Source organism: Aspergillus japonicus (genome assembly GCF_003184785.1).
Source record: "Aspergillus japonicus CBS 114.51 unplaced genomic scaffold BO86scaffold_7, whole genome shotgun sequence".
In the NCBI taxonomy this organism is placed as follows: domain Eukaryota; kingdom Fungi; phylum Ascomycota; class Eurotiomycetes; order Eurotiales; family Aspergillaceae; genus Aspergillus; species Aspergillus japonicus.
Window position 1 is genome coordinate 711,785 of NW_020291644.1, and position 20,830 is coordinate 732,614.

The 20,830-nt window shown below is 52.9% G+C and overlaps 8 protein-coding genes across 8 annotated transcripts; 3 read left to right on the plus strand and 5 right to left on the minus strand.

Moving 5' to 3' along the window:
* Positions 1-290: 290 nt before the first annotated feature.
* On the plus strand, positions 291-1,922 carry BO86DRAFT_305745 (putative meiosis-specific topoisomerase Spo11; the record flags this gene model as incomplete). Its single annotated transcript, XM_025667669.1, has 7 exons — positions 291-579; positions 674-740; positions 818-929; positions 1,020-1,109; positions 1,175-1,255; positions 1,322-1,393; positions 1,449-1,922. 7 exons carry the CDS (start codon positions 291-293, stop codon positions 1,920-1,922), a joined length of 1,185 nt encoding a protein of 394 aa, XP_025530988.1.
* A 409-nt stretch (positions 1,923-2,331) lies between these two features.
* BO86DRAFT_376688 (E2 ubiquitin-conjugating protein UBC7) lies at positions 2,332-2,939 on the minus strand (the record flags this gene model as incomplete). The annotated part of the gene is made up of 2 exons (XM_025670548.1): positions 2,332-2,585; positions 2,693-2,939. The coding sequence occupies 2 exons, from the start codon at positions 2,937-2,939 to the stop codon at positions 2,332-2,334; spliced, it is 501 nt and encodes a 166-aa protein (XP_025530989.1).
* Positions 2,940-3,541: 602 nt separating this feature from the next.
* BO86DRAFT_446089 (scramblase family protein) lies at positions 3,542-5,817 on the minus strand. Its single transcript, XM_025676494.1, has 3 exons — positions 5,324-5,817; positions 5,091-5,262; positions 3,542-5,036 (listed from the first exon to the last, which is right to left on the minus strand). The coding sequence occupies exons 1-3, from the start codon at positions 5,722-5,724 to the stop codon at positions 3,909-3,911; spliced, it is 1,701 nt and encodes a 566-aa protein (XP_025530990.1). The 5' UTR covers positions 5,725-5,817; the 3' UTR covers positions 3,542-3,908.
* A 362-nt stretch (positions 5,818-6,179) lies between these two features.
* On the minus strand, positions 6,180-6,979 carry lcl2. The gene is made up of 2 exons (XM_025677035.1): positions 6,747-6,979; positions 6,180-6,665 (listed from the first exon to the last, which is right to left on the minus strand). Exons 1-2 carry the CDS (start codon positions 6,916-6,918, stop codon positions 6,472-6,474), a joined length of 366 nt encoding a protein of 121 aa, XP_025530991.1. The 5' UTR covers positions 6,919-6,979; the 3' UTR covers positions 6,180-6,471.
* A 152-nt stretch (positions 6,980-7,131) lies between these two features.
* On the plus strand, positions 7,132-8,468 carry BO86DRAFT_386630 (mitochondrial 54S ribosomal protein bL27m). The gene has a single exon (XM_025671384.1). It carries the CDS (start codon positions 7,182-7,184, stop codon positions 8,076-8,078), a length of 897 nt encoding a protein of 298 aa, XP_025530992.1. The 5' UTR covers positions 7,132-7,181; the 3' UTR covers positions 8,079-8,468.
* Positions 8,469-8,723: 255 nt separating this feature from the next.
* Positions 8,724-15,126, minus strand: BO86DRAFT_376692 (uncharacterized protein; the record flags this gene model as incomplete). Its single annotated transcript, XM_025670549.1, has 3 exons — positions 8,724-13,016; positions 13,179-13,269; positions 13,781-15,126. The coding sequence occupies 3 exons, from the start codon at positions 15,124-15,126 to the stop codon at positions 8,724-8,726; spliced, it is 5,730 nt and encodes a 1,909-aa protein (XP_025530993.1).
* A 698-nt stretch (positions 15,127-15,824) lies between these two features.
* Positions 15,825-16,623, plus strand: BO86DRAFT_407492 (H/ACA ribonucleoprotein complex subunit NOP10). Its single transcript, XM_025674273.1, has 5 exons — positions 15,825-15,919; positions 15,982-15,994; positions 16,066-16,178; positions 16,259-16,311; positions 16,368-16,623. Exons 2-5 carry the CDS (start codon positions 15,983-15,985, stop codon positions 16,388-16,390), a joined length of 201 nt encoding a protein of 66 aa, XP_025530994.1. The 5' UTR covers positions 15,825-15,919; position 15,982; the 3' UTR covers positions 16,391-16,623.
* A 9-nt stretch (positions 16,624-16,632) lies between these two features.
* Positions 16,633-18,448, minus strand: BO86DRAFT_386635 (rRNA-binding endoribonuclease). The gene is made up of 2 exons (XM_025671385.1): positions 17,386-18,448; positions 16,633-17,335 (listed from the first exon to the last, which is right to left on the minus strand). The coding sequence occupies exons 1-2, from the start codon at positions 18,175-18,177 to the stop codon at positions 16,823-16,825; spliced, it is 1,305 nt and encodes a 434-aa protein (XP_025530995.1). The 5' UTR covers positions 18,178-18,448; the 3' UTR covers positions 16,633-16,822.
* Positions 18,449-20,830: the final 2,382 nt, after the last annotated feature.

Below are 20,830 nucleotides of genomic sequence, written 5' to 3' on the forward strand. Positions count from 1 at the left end.
CACACGTACAGTTTACTACTACACCGTGATACTATGCAACCTCTACATAACTAAAAGCTTCCTGAAACTGTCCTAATCACATTAAAAGAGCAGTCAACCAAAGAGAGTGTACAGGGTGTAAAGTGATTCGAATTGCTGTGGTCTAGGCAGCTATAATACTCTCCACTAGATTCCAGCCCCACGAATATAGAGTACACCATCTATACGCACATACTACATCTCAAAGACCAACTTAACCACCCTGAATGACACCATCAACTCTAACTTACAGTCCCAAGAATCCAGCCATCATGTCATTCATTCCACAAACCGAGTACCCCCTCAACACAGCCTCCCCCTTCCCCACCGAAGAACAGAATCATTCTCGTGTGAAAGACTACATCACCAACACCTTATCCAACCTCCTCACCGAACTCTGCTCCCCCGACGGCCACCCCTCCATCACGGTCAAGCCCCGGTCCACAAAAGTCTCCATACGGTTCATAAACCCGCAGACCGGGGCCCTGGAGACCCATGTCTCCGAGGCATGCACCACATACACCTGGCCGGGGAAAGACTGCTACGAGGCTTGGAGGTTCAGTATGTTTCTTCGCCCCTCCTCCTTGCTCTACCAAATTTGATTGCTCTCCACGGGAGTATAAGCTGTTAATGCAGGGTCTGTCCTTCAAACCAGCGGTCGCAATGCGAGTTCTAAGCGGGATCGCTGACGCGGTGGACAAGGGAGTGGTGGTTTCGAAGAGGTAGAGTTTGCACCAGAGAACAAGTAGCCATCGGACAAACAGGCTGACCACCGAGTCTCTATACTTCATCCCGGGAGCAGAGATATATACTACAACGACCCGGCGATATTTGGATCGCAGCGCATCGTCGACAGACTGGTCGATGACTTCGCGCATACGGTTGGTGTGGATCGAACCGCGCTGAACGTGGTTTGTACTGTCTTCTATGATGCCACTGATATAGAAGAAGCTGGGTAGGAGAAATGCACGAGCTGACCACAGCAATGGCCGAATGCCTAGGGCGCAGCAGCCAAGGGACTCGTCGTGGGATGTTTCCAATGGAGGATCCAGGACCCAGCGATGGTTGACGATGCCCATTTCTTCAATCCGGTTGGCGCACACGATGAACTTCCGACCTGGGGACTTTGGCAGCTGACTTTCACGCCGCCGTGCAGGATACCCTTGTCCCGAGACCGCAGGATATCCAGGGTCTGGAGGTTTCCGATATCGAGTGGGTGCTCATTCTGGAGAAAGAGGTAAAGTGTAGTCCGCCGCCTTGACAAATATATGAGCCTTGGTGTTGATCGCGAACAAACAAACAGGCAGTGTACCGGCGCCTCGCGGGGATGAACTACCATGTCCGATCTATGGCAGGTCTGGGTATTCTGGTCACCGTGAGATCCCAGCCCTATCCCTGTTCTTGACCTACAGGAGGGTAACCTGCAATAGGGCAAAGGCTACCCGGACCTCAACACACGAGCCTTCATTCGCCGGCTTTACGACGAAAGCAGACGCCGGCAAGCAAGCAAACGAATACGATTCTATGCGCTCGTGGACGGCGACCCTGATGGGATGGGAATCATGTCCACGTACAAGTACGGGTCCCTGGCATATGCGCACGAGAACAGCGCCCTGAACTGCCCGGACATTCAGTGGCTTGGTCTCCGGACCTCGGACATCGTGGCAGGAGTGGACCCCTCGGGGAACGATGCCCTCCTCAGCCTGACCGAGAGAGACAGGAAGAAGATCCTGGCTATGCTGTCCAATAATCCAGTGTGGGCGGTGGATGGCCCTGAGCAAGAAGCACGGGCTGAGTTGCTGCAGATGCTGATGCTAAACGTCAAGGCGGAGATGCAGATCCTCTATGACGGCGACGGGGGGCTCGTCCGATGGCTGGACCGCAGAATGACGCACTTCCCGTGAAGGAATATGTGTCACAGCTGTCTTGGGATGGTGGTACAAAAAGAAAACAAACTTATCTGCACCCCCCACAAGGACATATGCATTGATAAAAGATATCAGGTCGGGCCCTAAAATCTGCGTGTGAAGAAAAAAACTAGAGCAAGAAGAAAAGAAAGATCAAGAAAAGTAAAATAAACGAATGAGCGCACCACGAAACGCCAGCACCGGCACCAATGCACCCAAACAGGCTATGCCACGCACTTCTCCCGGACAGCCAGAACAAAAGAATGGTTTTACGCACGTGTAGACGAAGGACGACCAGCCTTCCTATATATTTTAGCCAGCCCGTGCTTGCTTGTTTTTCTCTTGTCTTGTGAAGTTTATAGCCCCAATAAGCATGCCCCCCCCCTAAGGCAGGCAGGCAAGACGATCACAACCCCAAGCCTTTCCGGACCTCATCACGGACCTTACGCTCGTACTCACTGCGTCGCTCACGCCACATCTTGGCCGCCTCGACATTCGCGGGGCTTTCGTCGTTGGGCTCGGCGAGCATGCTCATCACGGAGATGAGGATCTTCTCCACGCTCTGGATGGGGGACCAGCGCTCCGAGGCGTGTTCGTAGTGGTTGGGATCGTCACCGGGGGGGTGGAGGATGGAAATGCAGACGGTGCCATTCGGGTACACTGTAACAATCACAGCCCACGTCAGTTTGCTAGCTCGCACATGTATGGAAAAACGTAGGGAGTTAGAGCGATAGAAACGAGAAATAGAGCTCAACAAAAGTACTGACCATTGGGATGCCACACTCCACCGCCAACGAACTTCATAGTCGGCGGGCTCAGCGGATAATCCTTGGGGAACTTCAGCTCGGCCGCGAACACGCCGCCCTCGAACGGCGTGCCCTCCGGGCCTTGGATCAGGGCTTCCCAGTGGAACATGTCATCTTCCGTGACGGGGCCAGCGGTGATGCCATCCGGAGGGTTGGTGGACAGGTTCTTGTACTCGTGGAAGAGGCGCTTCTGTGCGACGGATGACATGATGGGCGGGACTCTGTGTGAGAGAAAAAGTGGCCCGACGAAAGATCTTTCAAGAGAATGTATGTTGGTTCTTGCTGTGCAGGACAGATCAAGAAGAAATTAATGTGCCCGTGGGAAAATAAGAGGGAGGGTTTTGAGGGGGGGAGAAATGATAAAGAGGGAAACGCGGAAGATGAGCTCCGGGTGCGGAGAGAATGACCGGGAGCTGGTACGAGCGAGACAAACGGGGGGCTTAATGTACCTTTTGGCAAGGGAAGGTGAGGGGCAAAAGGGACGGGACTGGAAGATTGGATACTGGAAAGGTGGGAAAGATGGGCAATTGGAGAAATGTGATTCAATTTCTCGGGATTTGCCACTTTGATTAGGTATTGTCCATTCAAAGAAGAATCCAAGAATCCAAGAATCCGATCGATGAACGCATCCATTGATTGATGAGGGGGAGTGGAAGGTGGCTGCCTCAGGCTACGAAGTTCCGTCCTTATCGCCCCGGCCCTATCGAAACTGCTTATCGGCAATTATAGTAGAAATTCTTAGTAGAAAGACATGGTAGAAATTATAGTCGATAGCCAGGGACAGAATTTGAATATGTAGAGTGGTGACGCCTTCATTTTGCATCTGCATGTAAGCCACTAGCCTGGCTTTCCAAGTCTCGTCAACACCCTTGTACTAGGAGAGCGTGCGTAACCTGGAGTACTCGAACTATACCAAGTGCTCGGGCGGTTCAGGAGAGCAGTTGAATGCAATGCTCTTTGATATGCTAATCGGTCCTCATTGTCATCCAGATGGCAGTCATTCTTGACCATCGTTTGTCAATGACTGACTAGCCTCTACACTGTGAGCACCTTGACAACTTTCACATCCAGGTGGTCGGTCTTCTCACAGCATGTTCTTTGGTTTGTCGAAGCTATACCGGCTCAACATGCCTTGTGACACGTCTGTAAACCGCGAGTTAAGACTTTATAATGCTCCTCAGAAGAAGTCCCAGCTATCACCGTCACCCCCGTCGCTTCCGTCATCTTCCTCATCCGCCCACGGGTCCTCTCTATGATCCGCGGGTTTATCTTGTGGTTCATCCGCCCAGACGTCACCATATGGACCCGTCTGACCTTGTGCCGGAGGTTGCTGACCCCCAGGTGTAGCTTGGGAGTCGGGAGGGGAAGCTGGTGGAGTTCCTCCCACGCCCCGCGACATGGCGTCATATCCCGCCATGGCACCGGCACCTGCTGCGCCTGCCATTGCACCATCGGCTAAGCCGCCGGCGGCCCCAGCCCCAGCCCTACCAACAGTACCTGCAGCAGCTTCTCCCACGGCCCCAGCAGCTCCAGCGGCCCCTGCCTCGCCAGCAACAGCCCCTCCTGCGGCGGCACCTCCCGCGGCAGCTCCCCCGGCGGCGGCCTCTCCGCCGAAACCAGGAAACCAGAGGGGCATAAAGCCAAAGCCACCGGCGCCGCTATGGCGGCTGAAGTAGTCAAAGTCAATGCTGACTGCAGTGGCCAGCATGACAGCACGCTGGTCTAGACTCATTGCAGTCACTGCGCCGGACTGTTCGGGAGTCTGCTCGCTAGGAGAGGCAGAGTCCATCCGCAAGGCATAAACACCAGTGTCCGTGAAAAACTCGCGGGCAAACCCGGCAAAGTTCCGGTTGACAGAGCCAATCAGCCGGCTGTCAGCAGAACGAAGAGCAAAGTCCCACGATAGGAAAGGCTCATCGACATACGCGAACTGATTATAGGCACCCGTTGTCTGACCACCCTGCGAAGACTGAACCAGCTGCATTTGCTGGGAACTTGACAAGCCGGTCTGTTCGAGTGGTAGTGTTTTCGTTCCCATGTCCAAGGCCGAATTGGGCGAATGGTGATACGTGAACAGGTTGTACTTGCGACGTAACGGAGCCCATTGTTGCTGGGCTTCTCCAATAACTCGCATGTCCTCGAAACCGAGGGACGAAACGCGGGCATTCGAATCACCAGAGGCTTGAGCTAGTGAGTTGGCGGAATTGGTCTGCAGTGCCGTGGACGTGGAATGGGCACTCTTGGCCACCTCGAGAGGGTCGTAGACACGGATACGGGAGTTGATCCATGAGAATGGGCGGTGGAACTAGATTGCTGTATTAGCACTCGAGCTGAATAGCCTCCATCATGTAAGACTCACCCGCAACACCTCGTTCTCATGTTTGTCAAAGACATGCGTGACAAAGCTTCGGTGTGTATTGAACCACTGTCGCGCCATCATGTTTCCCATGCCTTTCTCTTGCTCAGCCATGAAACCGATATGGTTTCCATTAGCATCCATAATAACATATTTGTTGGCTTGTTCAAACCCGCTGCGAGCAAGAGAGCAAACGTTAGCCTCCATAGACTCGTACAGCGGAAGAAGACACTCACATCAAGACATTCATCAACTCTAGCTGGCGCTGGACAACCAGGCCCGAATTCGCCAGGATGGAAGTTGCCGGGTGGCTCTCTTTGATCACTCCATGAGGATCTTCGGGGATGTGAACGGGGGCAAGTAGAGTGTTCTGAGAGGGATCGTAGTGGGGATTTGGTGAGTCGGAAGGGGGAGGTTGTTGTTGTTGTTGTTGTTGTTGTTGTTGTTGTTGTTGTTGTTGTTGTTGTGGATCTGAGAGTTGCGATGATGGCACATCTCGTCTGATGGGTTCTGGTCTGCGAATTGAATTGCGAGGGCCACGAGGATTGACTCGTCCGCGATTCAATGAACTGGCGAATGCCCGGCCGGGCGTTCGGAAGCATCGCGCATGCGATGGTCGGAGTATGGCACTCCACATCTTGCGATAGGCAAAACCAATGACCTTAGAGTAGGTAGAGGATCGATATGTTTTTGTGGAAGAATATCGTGTGAAATGGCGCGATGAGTTGAGTGATAGTTAGATTGTGGAAAGAGAAATTCATGGATGGCGGCGTTGATGACGGAGGTGCTCGCCTCAGGCCCGCATCGGCGGCTATAGATCGTTATCAGCTCGCCGCAGTATTGTTACATGAAAGCTTGATTCTACATTTGCATGAGTAGCATAGATACACTTCTAGGATATTAATCTGGTTGCAATTGATTAAATCCAAGGCATTCTCGTTGTGTTGGAACAATGCACTTGCGCCTGAGTCCTCAAAATACGCATCTTACCCACCTGTCGATCCTCGCTAGATCCTCTCGCAAACGATGTACATTATGCGCCATCAGCAACCCCAAGAGCCTATATTATTTCTGAGTCAAAACGATTGAATGCGCTATCATAGTGAGGCATCCTGAGCACCTATTTACTGTACTGACATAGAGCTGGGGAGACATGTGCCACGTTTGAATCCATCGAGCCTTTGAGGCAAAGCTATTGAAGGGTATTGATAGCCATTCGCGTAGTGATTAGACGTTCGCTCTCATCCAGCCAAAATGCTCCCTGGAAGTCAAGCAAAGCAGACTTCGACAACCTATTCTCAACCTGCGAAAGGTCCCAGTACATGCTCCGTAGCCGTCGCGTAGCTTAACAGAATGCAGTAATCCACCGATATCCCGCATACAATCACAAAAGACCCTTGCGCGCCAGTTCGACCTTACGCGCAGCTTCGCCGGCTTTAAACCCTCCCTTAGAGACGCAGACAGCACTCCCTTCTCCTAGCTCAATCTTCTCTTCGACATCGGGATGCGGGCATGGACAGTGGTGGGGAAAGTGAACGCATGCTAGGGTTCCGGGGCACAGGTAGCGATCGCAGTGAGCTGAAGTTAAGGGAAAATTCATGTTAGCTCTAATCTGCAACATCATGCAAACGACAAAGCCATCGGCATCCGCAAGCTCACCTGACTCCCATTGATTCTGATACCGAGAACTATCGCTAGGAACATTTTGCGGAGCCTGATGTTGATGGCCGCCGCCGCCGCCGCCAAACATATGCTCGAAGAATTGGAACTGGGCGTGGACGACAGACGCCAGGAGGACAAGGAGCCCGAAAGATTTGATCCAGCCGAGCATTTTGAATGAATGTATTTCCTTCGTCAAGTTGCAAGGCAATAGAAGTCCACTAGAAATCGTGCCAGCGGGAAGTCATTAATACTGTATAGATCCAGACGGCCAGTTGGCCCTTCGATAGCAACACGTGACTGCCCAACCATGCCAAGCCTTTTCTCATACCGCAAAAAAAAGGAAGCCGCCGGTCTGGATAGCTTCATTTTCCCCTTCTCCACGCCCGAGGAAAAACCAGGCTGCGGTCGTCTCCCTTCCCGCTACTACACGCAATGTTTCAACCCCGTGGAGTTCTGGCGCCCTTCCGGGCTCTAGAACGAGCCATTGCGCCCTCCACCCTTCGCGTCGCCTCGTACTCGACCTCGATCTTCTCCTCCCGACCCATCCTCAACTCCGCCCTCACAAACCCCTCCTCCTCCTCCTCCTCGTCCACGACATTACCAAGAACCAACACCACCCGCCTCCTCCCGCCCACCACGACCTCCCTTCTCACTCTCCTCACCCAGCAACAAATCCGTCACGCCTCGCACGCCTCCCAGGGAACCGCGAACCGACACTCGCGCGATCCGGCCGGCAAGCGTCTGGGCGCGAAGCGCTCCGCGGGCGAGTACGTGGTGCCGGGCTGCATCATCTTCAAGCAGCGGGGCACAAAGTGGTACCCCGGGGAGAACTGCGGCATGGGGCGGGATCACACGATCTACAGCATGCAGTCCGGCTACGTGAGGTACTACCTGGACCCGGAGCGGCACCCGGACCGCAAGTTCATCGGCGTCGTCTTCGAGAAGGACGGCACGCTGCCCACGCCGCGCAACGCGCCCACCCGCCGCCGCCTCGGCCGCGTCGCCGTGCGCTTCGATCCCGCCGACCTGCCCACCAACAACCAGAAACAGTCCGACCTGGTGGCCGAGGTCACCGCGGAGGGGACGACGGTCGGGGACGTGTCCGCCGTCGACGCCGAGGCCGGCCTGCGCTTCCGCCCCGGCTACATGTACCGTGAGGCGAACTGGCAGATCGGTCGGGCCGCGGAGAAGGCCGGCATCACGGCCCTGCCCCATCGTCGCAAGAACCGCTGGCTGGCGTGGCGAAAGAGGACGGCCAAGGCTGAGCGCGTGGCCCAGATGAAGAGCTTGAAGGGCTCCAAGAAGTCCGCTAAGAAGGCGAAGAAATAGACGGAGCCGGGGAAAATCCCAGGCCGTTGGTTCTTTTCTTTTTCGAAAGCCGGGTTTTTGGACTTCATCTTGTAATTGATAGGGTCCTATAGTCCACTATCGCCTTTCTTGCTCGCTCGACTGTTTTGCTTGCTCTACGTCCGTGATATGACTTGGTCACCTTGCATGCAGTGAATTTCTTTTTCTTTCTTCTCGTTCTCGTCTCTGGCATTTGCGTACAGTCATGGGGTTTTATTTATATCGGGTGTTTGCTTGTCCATTTCCAATTTTCATGTACTATAAGATAAGATGTCTCCAGTATGCCCCTGTTTCCGCCTACATGTGCGAATAGAACACTTATTCAAGTGGCTCAAGAGCAATTGTCGTGATTGTTATTATCGAACTAGTGGATTGCGCAGCTAAATTCTCACAAGAAGGGTATATGCACATAAACACTCCTAAAATCCCGCAGAAGACAAAGTTTTATCATGGGCCCGAAACATTGCACAAAAGGAAGAACCCCCGAAATGCGCCCAAAGTGAAGTGTCCAAACCCCCCCCCCCCCCCCCAAAACCCAATCCCTGAAAACCCCGAGAATTAGTAGCCAACGCGGTTGGAGATGCCATATCTAGCCATAGTACATGCCACGAGACAGCCATTAATCACTCACTGGTCGAACAGTCGACCCAGAATCAAGCTCTGGCAGACGAACTCATTCCCCACAATCCTGACATTCGTGCTCAGTCCTAGATCATCGCCGGTTACCGACTCCATGAGCTTGGTGGTCCGCTTCCGTTTCCGCGAGGTAGAGCCAGAGCCAGACACTCCAGCCGAGCTCAAGGCCATCGCTCTCGCAGACGGCTTGTCATCGTCATCGATGTAGATCCAATCCCAGCCGCGCTTGCGGACGTGCCCTTCCTCTGTCTGTGCGTTCAGGATGGCTCGAGCAGACTTCAAGTCTGAGACACGCTCGATCCGCGACGCCCCGAGAGCATAGGTCAAGAACAGGTAGGCCTTGCGTCGCTCCTCATCGATGCGACCACTGCGTCCTGTGACTAGAAGAACGGACTGTCCGTTCAGGAGATTTGGTCTCCCTGCGATGGTCTCTGAGAGTCGTGCCTCGGTGGCCGGGTACGGCGTAAGGATTCGTGACTTGGTTGCTCCGTTGAGGTATGTTGATTCCCCGGCGGGGAGGAGGTATATCTCCCAGTCGATGATCCGCCCTCGTGCGACGCAGTCTTCAACCCAGCGGTCTGAGAGACATGGGAGGTTGAGTGCTAGAGCTTGCATGTATTTTGATCGACGAGAATGTCTGTCCGCGATCAAGCAGGCAAAGCCTACGTCTGCGGCGCTGCTGCTGAGCTGGAGGAGGTCATGTTGTGTGTTTGATTTAGTGGGTGGCTGCTTGGTAGGAGTGGCGACGGGGGCGTTCAGCGGTAAATCGAAAAGCTCGTTGAATCCATCTTCTAAGATGCGCCCGTCGTTTTCTAATATCAGTTTTACCACGCGAGCCTTGGCGTCGTTGTTGTCGCCAAAAGAGACAGCAAAGACCATTCCGGCGAATAAGCCGTTTGAGAAGCGGATGCTGCGTGACAGGCGCGCGCCAGGAGAGGAAATAGGCGTGGAATGTTTCTCCGATGGTGTTGGAGCGCCGCGCTCAATAAACACCGGCTCGGAGATATAGGTGAAGGAGCGGTCTTTGAGTTGGTTCCACAGAATCGTGTCGAGGTAGATCTTTGAAATTGGTACTTCAATGAGGCTCTCAGTGACGGCCAAGCCAGCATTAGGAAGACTCTTGCGCTGTTTTGGGCCTACCATCACAGCTGAATAGCCGTAAATATCCGTCATGGGAATCACCCCGTTCGCGGCGCCCTGTTCAATCTCGTCTATGCTCAGCTTGCGGACAAAGCTCCGAATAACATGCGTGACCTTGGGCACGTTCGGCATGTCCACTTTGACGGCATCGCCGGGACGAAGTTCCAATCTCTTGATAGCTCCCATCGGGATGTCCACAGGTGCACTGTCTTCAAATTTTACCCGATACCGAGACTGCGACGTTCCGAATGGCTTACCAAAACATGTCGCCGGATAGTACGCACGCTTTGCTCCACACCAGGGAGCGAAGACTTGGTTTGCTGCGACTGGGACTTTCTCAGTCAAAGACGGCATGGCAGGTTCGACCGTAGGCATACTATCTGTGGCAGGACTGCCCGTGGGCGACGTCTCTATCGGATCTTGACTCGTGATATCGCTGCGTGACTCCTCAGGCACAGGGCTGATTGCTTGGCGTTGCTGCGCAATTCCCGGCCGCTCCTTGCTGGGTGATCCGCCTCGCTCAGTCTCTACAGGCCTTTGTCGATTCAACGGTTGTGGACGAGGCAGCAACCGTGTCCTGTTTTTGCGCGGAACGAAGGTTCGCGGAGGAGAATCGTCCATATCCCACACACTGTCCGCGCTCCGAGGAGGTCTAGAGCGTCTCTGGTAAGCCTTTGCTGCTTTGCTCTGCAGATTTTCCTGCTGTGCGTCTGGCTGCATGCCCATCTGCACCTCAGTCACAGTTCTCGTCGTCGCAGGTTCAACAAGACCCTGGGAAACAGGTTGGGGAGGTACAAGACGACTGGTAAGACGAAGAGTCCCTGGAAGAATAGGATCAGAAGCAATCACACCCTGTCCGTCGTTACCTCGGCGTTTCTTCCTCGGCGAGTCTTGATGCCTGGCAACTGCAGCATTGAACTCCCAGTCATCGGCTGACATAATATCAATGTCTGGATTAAATGCTCCAGTCCCTCCTTTCGGTGAGGCATCAGCAGCAATCTCCGTAAGTGCCCTCCGTTGCCGCCCACTCGGGCTTGAAAGAAGCTTCGAAATTGAGGTCAGGGATGGCTTCAAAGGCGAGGTGCTGTTCAAGACGACCTGATGCGAATGCGATGCCCGTTCATGCGCGACCTGATATACCGGCGGCAGATCATCATCTTCCTGATCCGCTGTCTCATTATTGTTCATGTCGGTGGGCCATCCTTGATTCCCCAGTCGGTTGGGACTAGTCCCCGGAATGCTGGTCGTTGGCACCACATCCGCAAGGTCCATAGGGGGAACTGGTGTTTCAGCCACGCGAGAGGGCATCGACGATGATTTACCCTGGAAATCAAAGGTTGAAGGCTTGTCACCTACAACTCTGGGCTGCTGAGACATTGTATTACTCGAATCTAGTAAGCTGCCCTCTGGAGCCTGCGTGGCTTTCGGTGTGGGAGAGCGCTGGGGGCTGCCGGATATCGATCCTCCAACATTCATGCCCTGGACTTCACCCAGCTCAAACGACAATCCAAGACGACGCGATTCCGCGGGCGGGGAAGATTGCATGCGAACTTGCTTCGTGGGCGAGGAAATGATCCTGTCAATGTCCGATGTAGGATATATCTGAACCTGAGAGTCCGGACAATGTGATGTTCTTCGGCTGCGATTCGTCTCGACTTCTGCGTCGGCTTCCCTCTGCCTGGGAGAGCGCTGAGAATCTTTGACGATTGATATCTGTGACGACCTGCTAAGCTCATAGGGCTCGTCCAAGTGGGTGATATTGCGAGCTAAATGTGGTTGAAGCTGTTGCTTTTCTGGGCTTGCGTGAGCTGGTGAAGTGCTACCATCAAAGGCGAGGACTTGCGAAAGACGATCATGTGCGCTAGTGGTGGCGGCAACAGGAGTTGCTGCTAGATCAAGACAATTTTCTTTGTCTTCCTCTGTCACAGAAATATGCTCCTCGGATGGTGGAATGGACTGACCCCTGTGGTCTTCTTGCTCTTGTTCAGTCTCTTCTTCGCTCGAGCCTCCCCGCTGCGGAACAGTAGGATCTGAGGCAGCCCTCTGCTCACCATCATTCTCTGCAGCAGATTCATCGTTCCAGACTTGCAGACCCAAGTCCCCTTGTGGTGACAACGAACCCTTGCTAGCTTGTCTGCTTCGGGTACCCTCCGACCGTGCAGGTGCCGTAAGACCTGCAAGCTGGGGTGCTATCTCCTCGTCTATCGTACGGTGCCGTTTCATGCGTTCGACAAAGCTAGGCTCCTTGCCAAAGTCGTCATCACTTGGGTCACCAGGGAACACATGATCCGCCGAACGAGTCATCCTCTCATTCAACAGTTTATCACGATTCGCCTGAGATTCCTGCATAGAAATATAGTTGAGCTTGTGCGCTGAAGAGTCCCGCGGGAAGGTTGCCGCCATACGATCGTACGGGGAGGACAGATTTGCGGCGAGAGGGTGTTTCTGAATCGGGATGTTGGGTGAGGGCCGGTCCGATACAAGATCAGAATGTTGCTGGCGATTGACTAGCGGGGAGGATGGCGCCTGGGTAGCTCTGAACACTTGGCTCAGAGCCATGATTCCACCACTCGACCCAATATCTGTCGCAAGAGGGTTCCGTAAGACAGTGGGCGAAATGGTAGTAAGGCCGTCTGAATGAGCTCGCTTCACAGCAGTCGCAGGAGTCTTCATCACGAATCGCTGCGATTCAGGAAACAGATTTGATTGATACTGCGCGGGCGATGACTCCCCTAGTTTGGAGCTGCTCCGGTCATCGTTATCGTCAATGTTAACCAGTTCTGCATTAACGTTGTCGTAACCCGCCAATAGGTCAAGATGACCGCTGTCCCCCTCATGCAGGGTCATAAGTGTAGCTTGATCCCCCATATTACTGTCATGGTTCATAACAGGACCTTCTTCCTGGTTTTTGCGAATGATCTCATCGTACACCCGCTGGGAGATCAATTGTGTATCCGACGGGAGCGTTTCTGCGGAGCCCATCTTACCCAGCTGAGTTGCCGCGCGGCTGCTGGGGCGGTCTTCGAAAGAGGGTAGCTTTGGTGAGCTCACGCTGGCGCCATTCTGTGCTAGACTGGATGACGAGGTCGTTGACACAGGTTCGGAGGGTTTCTGCGCACACTCTTTGTCGTCGGCCGGCAATTGCTGTTGAAGTCCTTGTCGACCGTTATCTTGATCATTCAATACAGAATACTCTGCCATTAATTGCGAATGTATGAATTCCTTTCAAATTGCCCAGAATCAATCGAGTTAGTCCAATGCGGAGACTGGATCAGAGACGCCGCCGCCACTGAAGTGGTCACTCACCTGGCCCAACGCGACGCGCTGCAGCCTCGCGATGTCGATGCTATCTTCTTGGGTCTCCATAGTCCCGTACACTCCGTAGAATTTGGGCTTTCTGCTGAGTATTATCACATCATTCCCATGCCCCAGTCCAAAGATTTAGGGAACTTGGCGCCGAGGCTGCATTGATGAGCTGGACAGTTGAAGTCGATGACATCCAAATCACTGCGCTCCGGAACCACAAAACGCGAGACGCGTAGATCACGTGATATGCGATCAATTTTACCGTTTTGAGTCTAGGCCATGCTGATTGTACGAGTAGTCAAGGCAAAGATCAGATATACAGAAACAGAGCACGACTTTCGTCACACTGGGCTATTATACATGATTACTCAAGTGGGATAGGAAGTAAAACTTGAGCTAGAGTGGAGCTATTACAAAGGAGGCATTCATCCAACACTAGGCCACTGCCCAGTTATTATGATAATATAAGACGAAGGAAAGGAAACCCACAGGATCAGTCGCGAGTACGGTTAGGCACCCATCTGCGTATCACTATCTCTCGAACTTGGTAACGAGCAAGCAGTCTCCCAATATCAGTCTCGGATGGCTCGTCCAGATCGTACGGGGCTGGCGGCGGCACTTCCACATAGCAAACCACCAGGCTCTTCTTCACTTGGGCTTGAACACGGTTGACGCAATGCAGCCACCACCAGCTACGGGACACTTGCTTTTCGCAGTGCTTCCGGCGCTCCTCCGTCTCTGACCAGTAGGAATCAGTGTAGGAAGGAATGACCACGACCGCAAACTCAGCATGTGAGAAGACCGGGCCACGGTTGTAGAGAAGATAATCGACCCCGAACTTCACACCGGATCGCACCACCCATCCTAGCGACCGGAAATGGTGGTACACGACGTAAGAGATCAGGAAAGTGTCGTCGGGCTTCATTTCCGAGGACGGACCACGGGGCGGGAAGTCGGCATGCTGGCAGAACAGGGGGAGTAAAGTCGAGGTCGTTATGACGGCCTCGCGTGTGTCGTCCAGAATCGTCAGAGCACCAAGTCCATAAGCGAGAAAGAAGGCTTCCTCGTTCGACAGGTGAAGATGCTCTTCGTTCTGCAAGGCGGGCTCCTCTTCTGCGCCGCCAGCCTTGTCTTCCTCTGCTATCACCTCTGGAAGCTGCAGGATAGCCGAATCGGAGATGAATTCCTTTGCCTGCACTACCGGGGAAAATCGAACGGTCTTGCCGCTACCATTGGAGAGCTGCTCTCCGGGGGTATTAAGAGGCGGCACTTCGCCGTTCTGTGCGATTGAACGCTGCGAGTCCAACAGCCTCGCTTCTTTAGCTTTTCTCAGTGAGAATTTCTCTGCCGATGCGTCTGCGGGCGGCGATTGAGAGGGCTGCTCGACAGACGAATTGTCGCCTTGCCGGGCGGCTGCTTCAGCCTTCAGCCGTTCTTGGATGGCCAGCTTCTCCATGCGAGCCCGATCCATCTTCAATTCGCGACGTTCTGTCCGGCGCTGCCGGGTGACCTCCTCACTTGTAGTGCCACCGAGCATTCCGCGCCGCTTCTTCTCTCGCTCCAGCCAGCTCGGTTCACTCCGACTGAGATTGCCCTTGCCAAAGAAGCCCATCTCCCAGAGAGCTCGGATGGCCTCCGGGTCCGTGACATGGACAGATGATGTTGCAGAGTCAAAATAAGCCGTGTAGACATGCTGTTGGGGTGGTGCAATGAGGTATGTCAAGTATGACAACAGCACGCTGACAATCGACAATGGGTTATGAGGGATCAGAGGCGGCAAAGGATGGACATCAACGGGGAAAGGGAAGCGATGGATATGTTTGTAGTTGGGCCGTGGCGGCCGCGGACGACGAGCAGGCGATGCATTTGTCTGGGATGCGGTCTTGATGCTAGCAGGGCCAGAGCTAGCACCAGGAGAAGAGCTAGGGACAGGAGATGAAGAAGCCATATGGTACGGATAAATTAAAATTGATTGATGAGTCTCGATAGATTGATTCTAACTACTGATGAAGAGTCAGCAGGCAACTCTTCGTTTACGATATTGAACAGCCATAGTGCTTGACGGATTCAAGAGTGCCCTGGATGCTATTCATATTCTTCTCAGATACCGTTGTAGTCAAATAAAGCCTTCATCGACGACAGCGAAGAAATCAAAGTTGCCATTGTCTAAGCTTTAGGTATGTCATCATCACCGAAGAAAATGAATAGAATCCCGAACCACCTCTTGCAAGATCGATCCCACAATCAAAGCTGCTTTGCTAGCTATAGCTTACCCGAAATCTTCCCTAAGATCTGGGTTGATTTGCCTGCACGAGTGGAATTACACAAAGGAGGGAATCAATAACAGCAGAGATAGGCTCTTTCCAGATCATAAGAATATGATATAGCAGATGCGCATCAGCATCAGAACCGAGATTCTATCTCGTCGCTGCCAACATCCGAAGATTGTGATCGTGTTGTGCAGACAAAAAGTCGATAATCGACACTCAGACAATAACACAAGAGGAGGAAAGAAAAAAAAAAGAGAGTCGCTTGGCCAGCCTTAAATGGAATGTGCCGGCTGACTCAGCTAGCCTTCCCCGGGCGGTGAACCGAGTCCGTGCGTTTTTCTGCGGCGCCAAAAATTTCCTGCGGACTCGGAGCTGGTGAAGATTGTTCTTGCAATTGAAAGTTAACCCCGCGACGACATTCGTTTCTGCCTTTGTTTCTAAGTCGACAACCGTTTTCGAACATTCATTCAAGTAAGTTGTCTTCGGACTGAGATATTCGAATGCAAATGTTGGTGCTAACCGCTCGACTCTAGGATGCATCTTATGGTATGTTTGCACAACTCGTCATGTGCACCACAAGGATTTCTGTCCAGCAGGGAAATTGACTGGTGAATTAGTACACTCTCGGCGAGGATGGCAAGCGCATCTACACCTTGAAGAAGGTCCTCGATGGTCGCACCACCAAGTCGGCCCACCCTGCCCGATTCTCTCCCGATGACAAGTACTCCAGGTGCGTTCGGACCACAGAACCCAAGATCATTGTTCATCTTCACCACATGCAAAAGTGCTGACATCGCGTCTCTCGTACAGACACCGTGTCACTCTCAAGAAGAGATACGGTCTGCTTCTCACCCAGCAGCCTGGTATGAGCTCTCCCGAGACCGCACATGCCATGAGCCCAGCTAACCCCACCCTACAGAGAAGGAGGCTGCTCAGTTGTAATAAGCGAGACGATGAGGCAGTAGTCGCTTGATATACACACAGTGCTTTTGAATCATTTATTGGCGAATGGTGTTATCAATGGTCTTTGAATGGATGATGAAACCCTTTTTCTCTCTTTCCAGTTTGTGCGGTGCCCGATTCTTTCACTGGTGGGAAAAGTGCTATCATTTTTGCTACCCATTTATTGGTGATTTAGCTCGGTCCTAATCTACCATTTACTAACGGAAAGGCACTTGTTCCATCTATGTCCATTGCGTAGTGCATCTTAATTGTAGCATGTCTATCCAAGTCATTGAAAGTCAATCACCGTCATAATCCCGTAGCCATCCAGACCCCTGAAAATAGCCAGAGGATCATCAAACTTTTTGCTAGGCGCCAGTCCCAAGTGATGCAAGAAGGAAGAAAGAAATAAACGAAACCCCGAACAGGCCATTACCGCTTCCTTGAGTTCACGTTCCTACCAGCTCCGACGCGCACACGACCATGTTTATTACGCTCACCACTCAAAATGCTAGGGAGATAATCCTCGTCCATGAGGTCATGCTCTTTTCGCATTCTGCGGTTCTGCTCCGCAGTGGCGCGACTGAACTCCTTTTGATCCTCTGCGAAGATGAGCTCCGTACCCCAGCCACCCTTTCCACCGCCGCCCTTCCACTTCCCATTCGAGCTGCCATGGACGGGCTTGGGGACGCTGTAGACGTTTCCTCGGTTGTTCCACTGCATGTTCTTCTTGAGATGCATCGTGAACTGCCCATTTGAGTTCGTCGTGCAAGATACCCGAGTGAGCGTATCCTTGCCACAGCGCGGGCAGAATTGCTTATTCATGTCCTTGGTGGTGGAAAAGCATGCGTGACAGCGCTTGACGAAGGATTTCAGGTGTCGAATACGCTGTAGGGTGGTGGTCGAGAGGAGGTTCAGGTTCATCTGGAGAAGAACGTTTTGGCACTGCATATATAATCAGTATATGAATCTGTTGTTTTGTGCGAGGCACGTACGGCGAAATCAGTGGTCATCGTAGCGACTTGCATGACCTTGGGCTCAGGCGCCGCCGACACAGAACTGGCTTCGTCGCGGGCCTGCCGCTTCTTCAAGTTCGAGGGCGTGATCCAGCCATCGTCATCGTCATCATTCTCATCGGAACCTTCCTCCTCGTCCTCTGCCGGGAGCTCGGCATTTTCTGAGAATACAACTTCTGGTTCGGGTTGCTTCTCGGCATCATGCTGGTCCTCCAGCTTTGCGTCCTTCAGTTCCTCGGCGACAGCGTCAACATCCGTACGCTCTGCTTTCACCTCGGTATCCTTGTTCTCGGGGGCCTCCTCAACCTTCTCTCCAGCAGGCTTGTCGGTTTCCTGCTCAGGTTTGTTCTCCTGCGCAACAACAGGAGCGGGCGGCTTGCCATTGACCTGCTTCTGACCCGGTACGCTGCGAAGTCGCCAATCGCCACCGTTCCGCTCACACTCGATTTCGTAGGCAAGAGCGATAACCTCAAGATCGGTTCGACTAAGCACGGCGCGGTCACCAGTCTTGCGGGCGAACTCGCTGATCACAGCGACACTCTTAGGGCTCGGGGTCCGTTGTTTGAGAAAAGGCAGATAGAGAGTTTCAACACGCTGACGAGCAGCAGGATCCCGGATTTCGCTCACAACGGAGGGGGTGATGAGGAGTTCTTCGCTTTGGGCGAGAAGGGTTGAGAGCGGCGGGGTATTCTTGAGGATTGGGCCGGCATCGAGCACGATCGTGTGGACGGGCTTGGGAGTTGTGGTGGCAGGAGCAGTGAAGTCCGCCATGATTGCGGTCGAATATAGTCGAGAACCCGAAATGATATCCAAGGAGAAAGTCGCCGACGGTCAGTGTAACAATTCTGGATGCTAGATTGAGGGGGAAAAGTTGTTGATGTCGGAGATGGAAATTGAATGCGATGGGATTTTCCCACTGGGTCTGTGCGTGGCTTATCCTTATCTTAGCGTCTTTTCTTTTTCCCTACTCTTTCCTTCAAGGTTCTCATCTCCCCTTCATTCTCTATTCCACCACATCTTTCAGTCTGCTTCTCAAAACTCGCCTACTGAGGTAGTGTTATACATCTTCTCTATCTAGAATCGAAACCGCATCATTTGGTTTGAAGTATATTAGCCCAGTGGAATCTGGACGCATCATATCAACGCCATTGATGTCTTCCCCGTTCCTGGTTACGCAGCTGCATAGATTCCAAATCACATGGCAATGACAGGTCAACTCGACCAACCCCTCGACTTGTCATTAAGACAGCTCCAGAAAACATCACATGGCATCTTAGTTGCAAAGCAAGAAACTTAACCACATACTTTTCCTACATAAAAATAAGAAGAGCGCGTCTGCCTCAAAGCAAGAACCACACGAGGTTCTCCAGAATCACGACGATTGCATGCATAGCTCGCTTTCGCACGGAGTTCTCCGACTGAGCAAGGGCCTGTCTGTCTCGTATCCCAAAATGCTCGAAGTCAAAGGAGTCGGCATGACTCGACCCGACCAAGTCCGCACGGCGCGCTCAACGCAAAAGTACCTTTGCTGCGACCGTGGTGGCCATGCTGTGGAGCAAAATGCAGATGGATGTTACAGTGAGTGGCGAGCCGGAAGAACGGAGACGGAGTTCCAGGGACGGAGTCATGATTGTTTTTTGTTTGGCATGATGGGCTAATGCAGGCTTCCATGATAAACTGCAGGGTGACTGACAGCATTGCAGCTGATGCGCTGACAGGTAGGAAGATATTGGTATCTGGTCGGGGCTACTGAGGAACTAGAGACATCATGCAAGCCCTCCATATAGTCTCAGGTTCTATGCAGCCTGAGGCAATGCACAATTGGTCTGGAGCCATACAGCCTCATGCAAAACAAGGTGCTGATGCCGCCAGAGGAATCTTCTGGTCCTCATCGCGAGAGGCTGGATTGCTGGGCTGGGCTTGATTGCGATCTTGCGAAAAATGTCGACCAGCACGACCTTGTCACATGGCGATGGAGTCTTCACGTGTCTGCCTTGGTTTCACCTCACCATGCCTGGTTCATGCCGATTTCTTTTTAAACCCAGGGCGCGACATTGACACATCCTGGCATGGTCTCACCTCATGGCGATACATTGCCTAGCGCTGCTTCTCGTCAAGTCGGACATGAATCATCGAAGTACGAAGTAGATATGAGCCCTGCCAACGAGAAAAGTAGTTACTTGGTGTAGTTGTCGAAATGGAGAGCCAGCCAAACCCCTAGGCATCACCATTGCCTGTTGAGCACTAAAATGCGCTTAGGGCTCATCGTATCGCCTATCCAGGAGCCTTGAGATTCCATTGAATTATACTATCGACGGACAGAGTTCGAATCTTTCAATACCGACAGACGTGGCGTTCGATGTCGGCTAAGATCACCTGTCTGGCCAATCCAGGAGAAGGAGGCACCGATCAGCCAATTGATGCGGTTTGAAGTGAGACTATGGCTGCAGTCACGGCTGTGATAGTCACTGCATATGCCAAATAACATGCTTGTTTTCTTAAACAAGCATCATTGTGGCCAATTGGCCTGTCTCTCCAACAATCAACAAGTTTTGAAGCCCAACAATGCGACAACAGGAGTGAGTCAACCAGAATCATCTAATGGCGACTGGTAGTATTAGCGCTGGTTGGTTCTTTTCCTGTTCGAAGGCTTAGGCGCATTAGCGGATGTGATCTATCACTTCTTTATTTACCTTCGGCGTTTCAGGCCAATGACCACAATTGATCGATGCAATCAATCAAGCAACCGCAATTTCTTGACCTGCATTATTTTTCATGTCAACTCACGGGTCGCACTGTGCTCCGTACTGCACGGCTACTCAGAGACCCATTGCTCGGTACTTTGTTCCCCCATTATCCCCCCCCTCCACCTCCCCCCCCCCCTGCAGGTCCGTTATTTCATGTGGCTCATCTCCGTGCAGACCCAGAGAAGAGGTAAATGACAGATCGCCACGACCAAGAAGGGGAGAGTCAAGGTATTTCGCAATACGTACGGAGTACCTCAGACAGTCTTCTAGAGAATGGGATCATGGGATTGCTCCACTTTCCCCTCTCTCCCTTTCCAACTGAAGTTTCGCACGTCACTCGTATCCCTTGCTCTCCGGCACTCATGTTGCGCGGGTGTCTAGTCCCTGCCTTGTACGACAGAAGCTAGAAGTGCCCTTGGCAGGGTGAAGAGATGGAGATGCCAACCCCAGGGGAAAGTGTTGGACATTGGGAAGGTGACCGGAGATAATCCCTGCTGCAGCCCTCCTGGGCTCTGCGCCGGGGGGAAAGGGGATTGACAGCTCCGCTCCAGTGTCAGGAGAGTAAAACACCCATCCAGGATCCACGATCTGCCTGCATCTGCCATCCCTCTAGATTTCTTGGGTACATGGAGGGTACGCCTTGTACCAGAGATCTCTCTCCAGACCTGGGGGCACAG

What these genes read in the sequence shown, in the direction of transcription:
- BO86DRAFT_386630 (XM_025671384.1), top strand. Translation starts at nt 7,182, where the DNA reads ATGTTTCAACCCCGTGGAGTTCTGGCGCCCTTCCGGGCTCTAGAACGA.
- lcl2 (XM_025677035.1), bottom strand. Translation starts at nt 6,918, where the DNA reads ATGCTCGGCTGGATCAAATCTTTCGGGCTCCTTGTCCTCCTGGCGTCT. An exon ending in TCAGAATCAATGGGAGTCAG is followed by an intron (nt 6,666 to 6,746) that starts GTGAGCTTGCGG and finishes CCTTAACTTCAG; the next exon opens with CTCACTGCGATCGCTACCTG.
- BO86DRAFT_446089 (XM_025676494.1), bottom strand. Translation starts at nt 5,724, where the DNA reads ATGTGGAGTGCCATACTCCGACCATCGCATGCGCGATGCTTCCGAACG. An exon ending in GAGTTGATGAATGTCTTGAT is followed by an intron (nt 5,263 to 5,323) that starts GTGAGTGTCTTC and finishes TCTTGCTCGCAG; the next exon opens with CGGGTTTGAACAAGCCAACA. An exon ending in ATGAGAACGAGGTGTTGCGG is followed by an intron (nt 5,037 to 5,090) that starts GTGAGTCTTACA and finishes ACAGCAATCTAG; the next exon opens with TTCCACCGCCCATTCTCATG.
- BO86DRAFT_386635 (XM_025671385.1), bottom strand. Translation starts at nt 18,177, where the DNA reads ATGGCGGACTTCACTGCTCCTGCCACCACAACTCCCAAGCCCGTCCAC. An exon ending in CGATGACCACTGATTTCGCC is followed by an intron (nt 17,336 to 17,385) that starts GTACGTGCCTCG and finishes TTATATATGCAG; the next exon opens with TGCCAAAACGTTCTTCTCCA.
- BO86DRAFT_407492 (XM_025674273.1), top strand. An exon ending in CCCGATGACAAGTACTCCAG is followed by an intron (nt 16,179 to 16,258) that starts GTGCGTTCGGAC and finishes TCTCTCGTACAG; the next exon opens with ACACCGTGTCACTCTCAAGA. An exon ending in GCTTCTCACCCAGCAGCCTG is followed by an intron (nt 16,312 to 16,367) that starts GTATGAGCTCTC and finishes CCCACCCTACAG; the next exon opens with AGAAGGAGGCTGCTCAGTTG.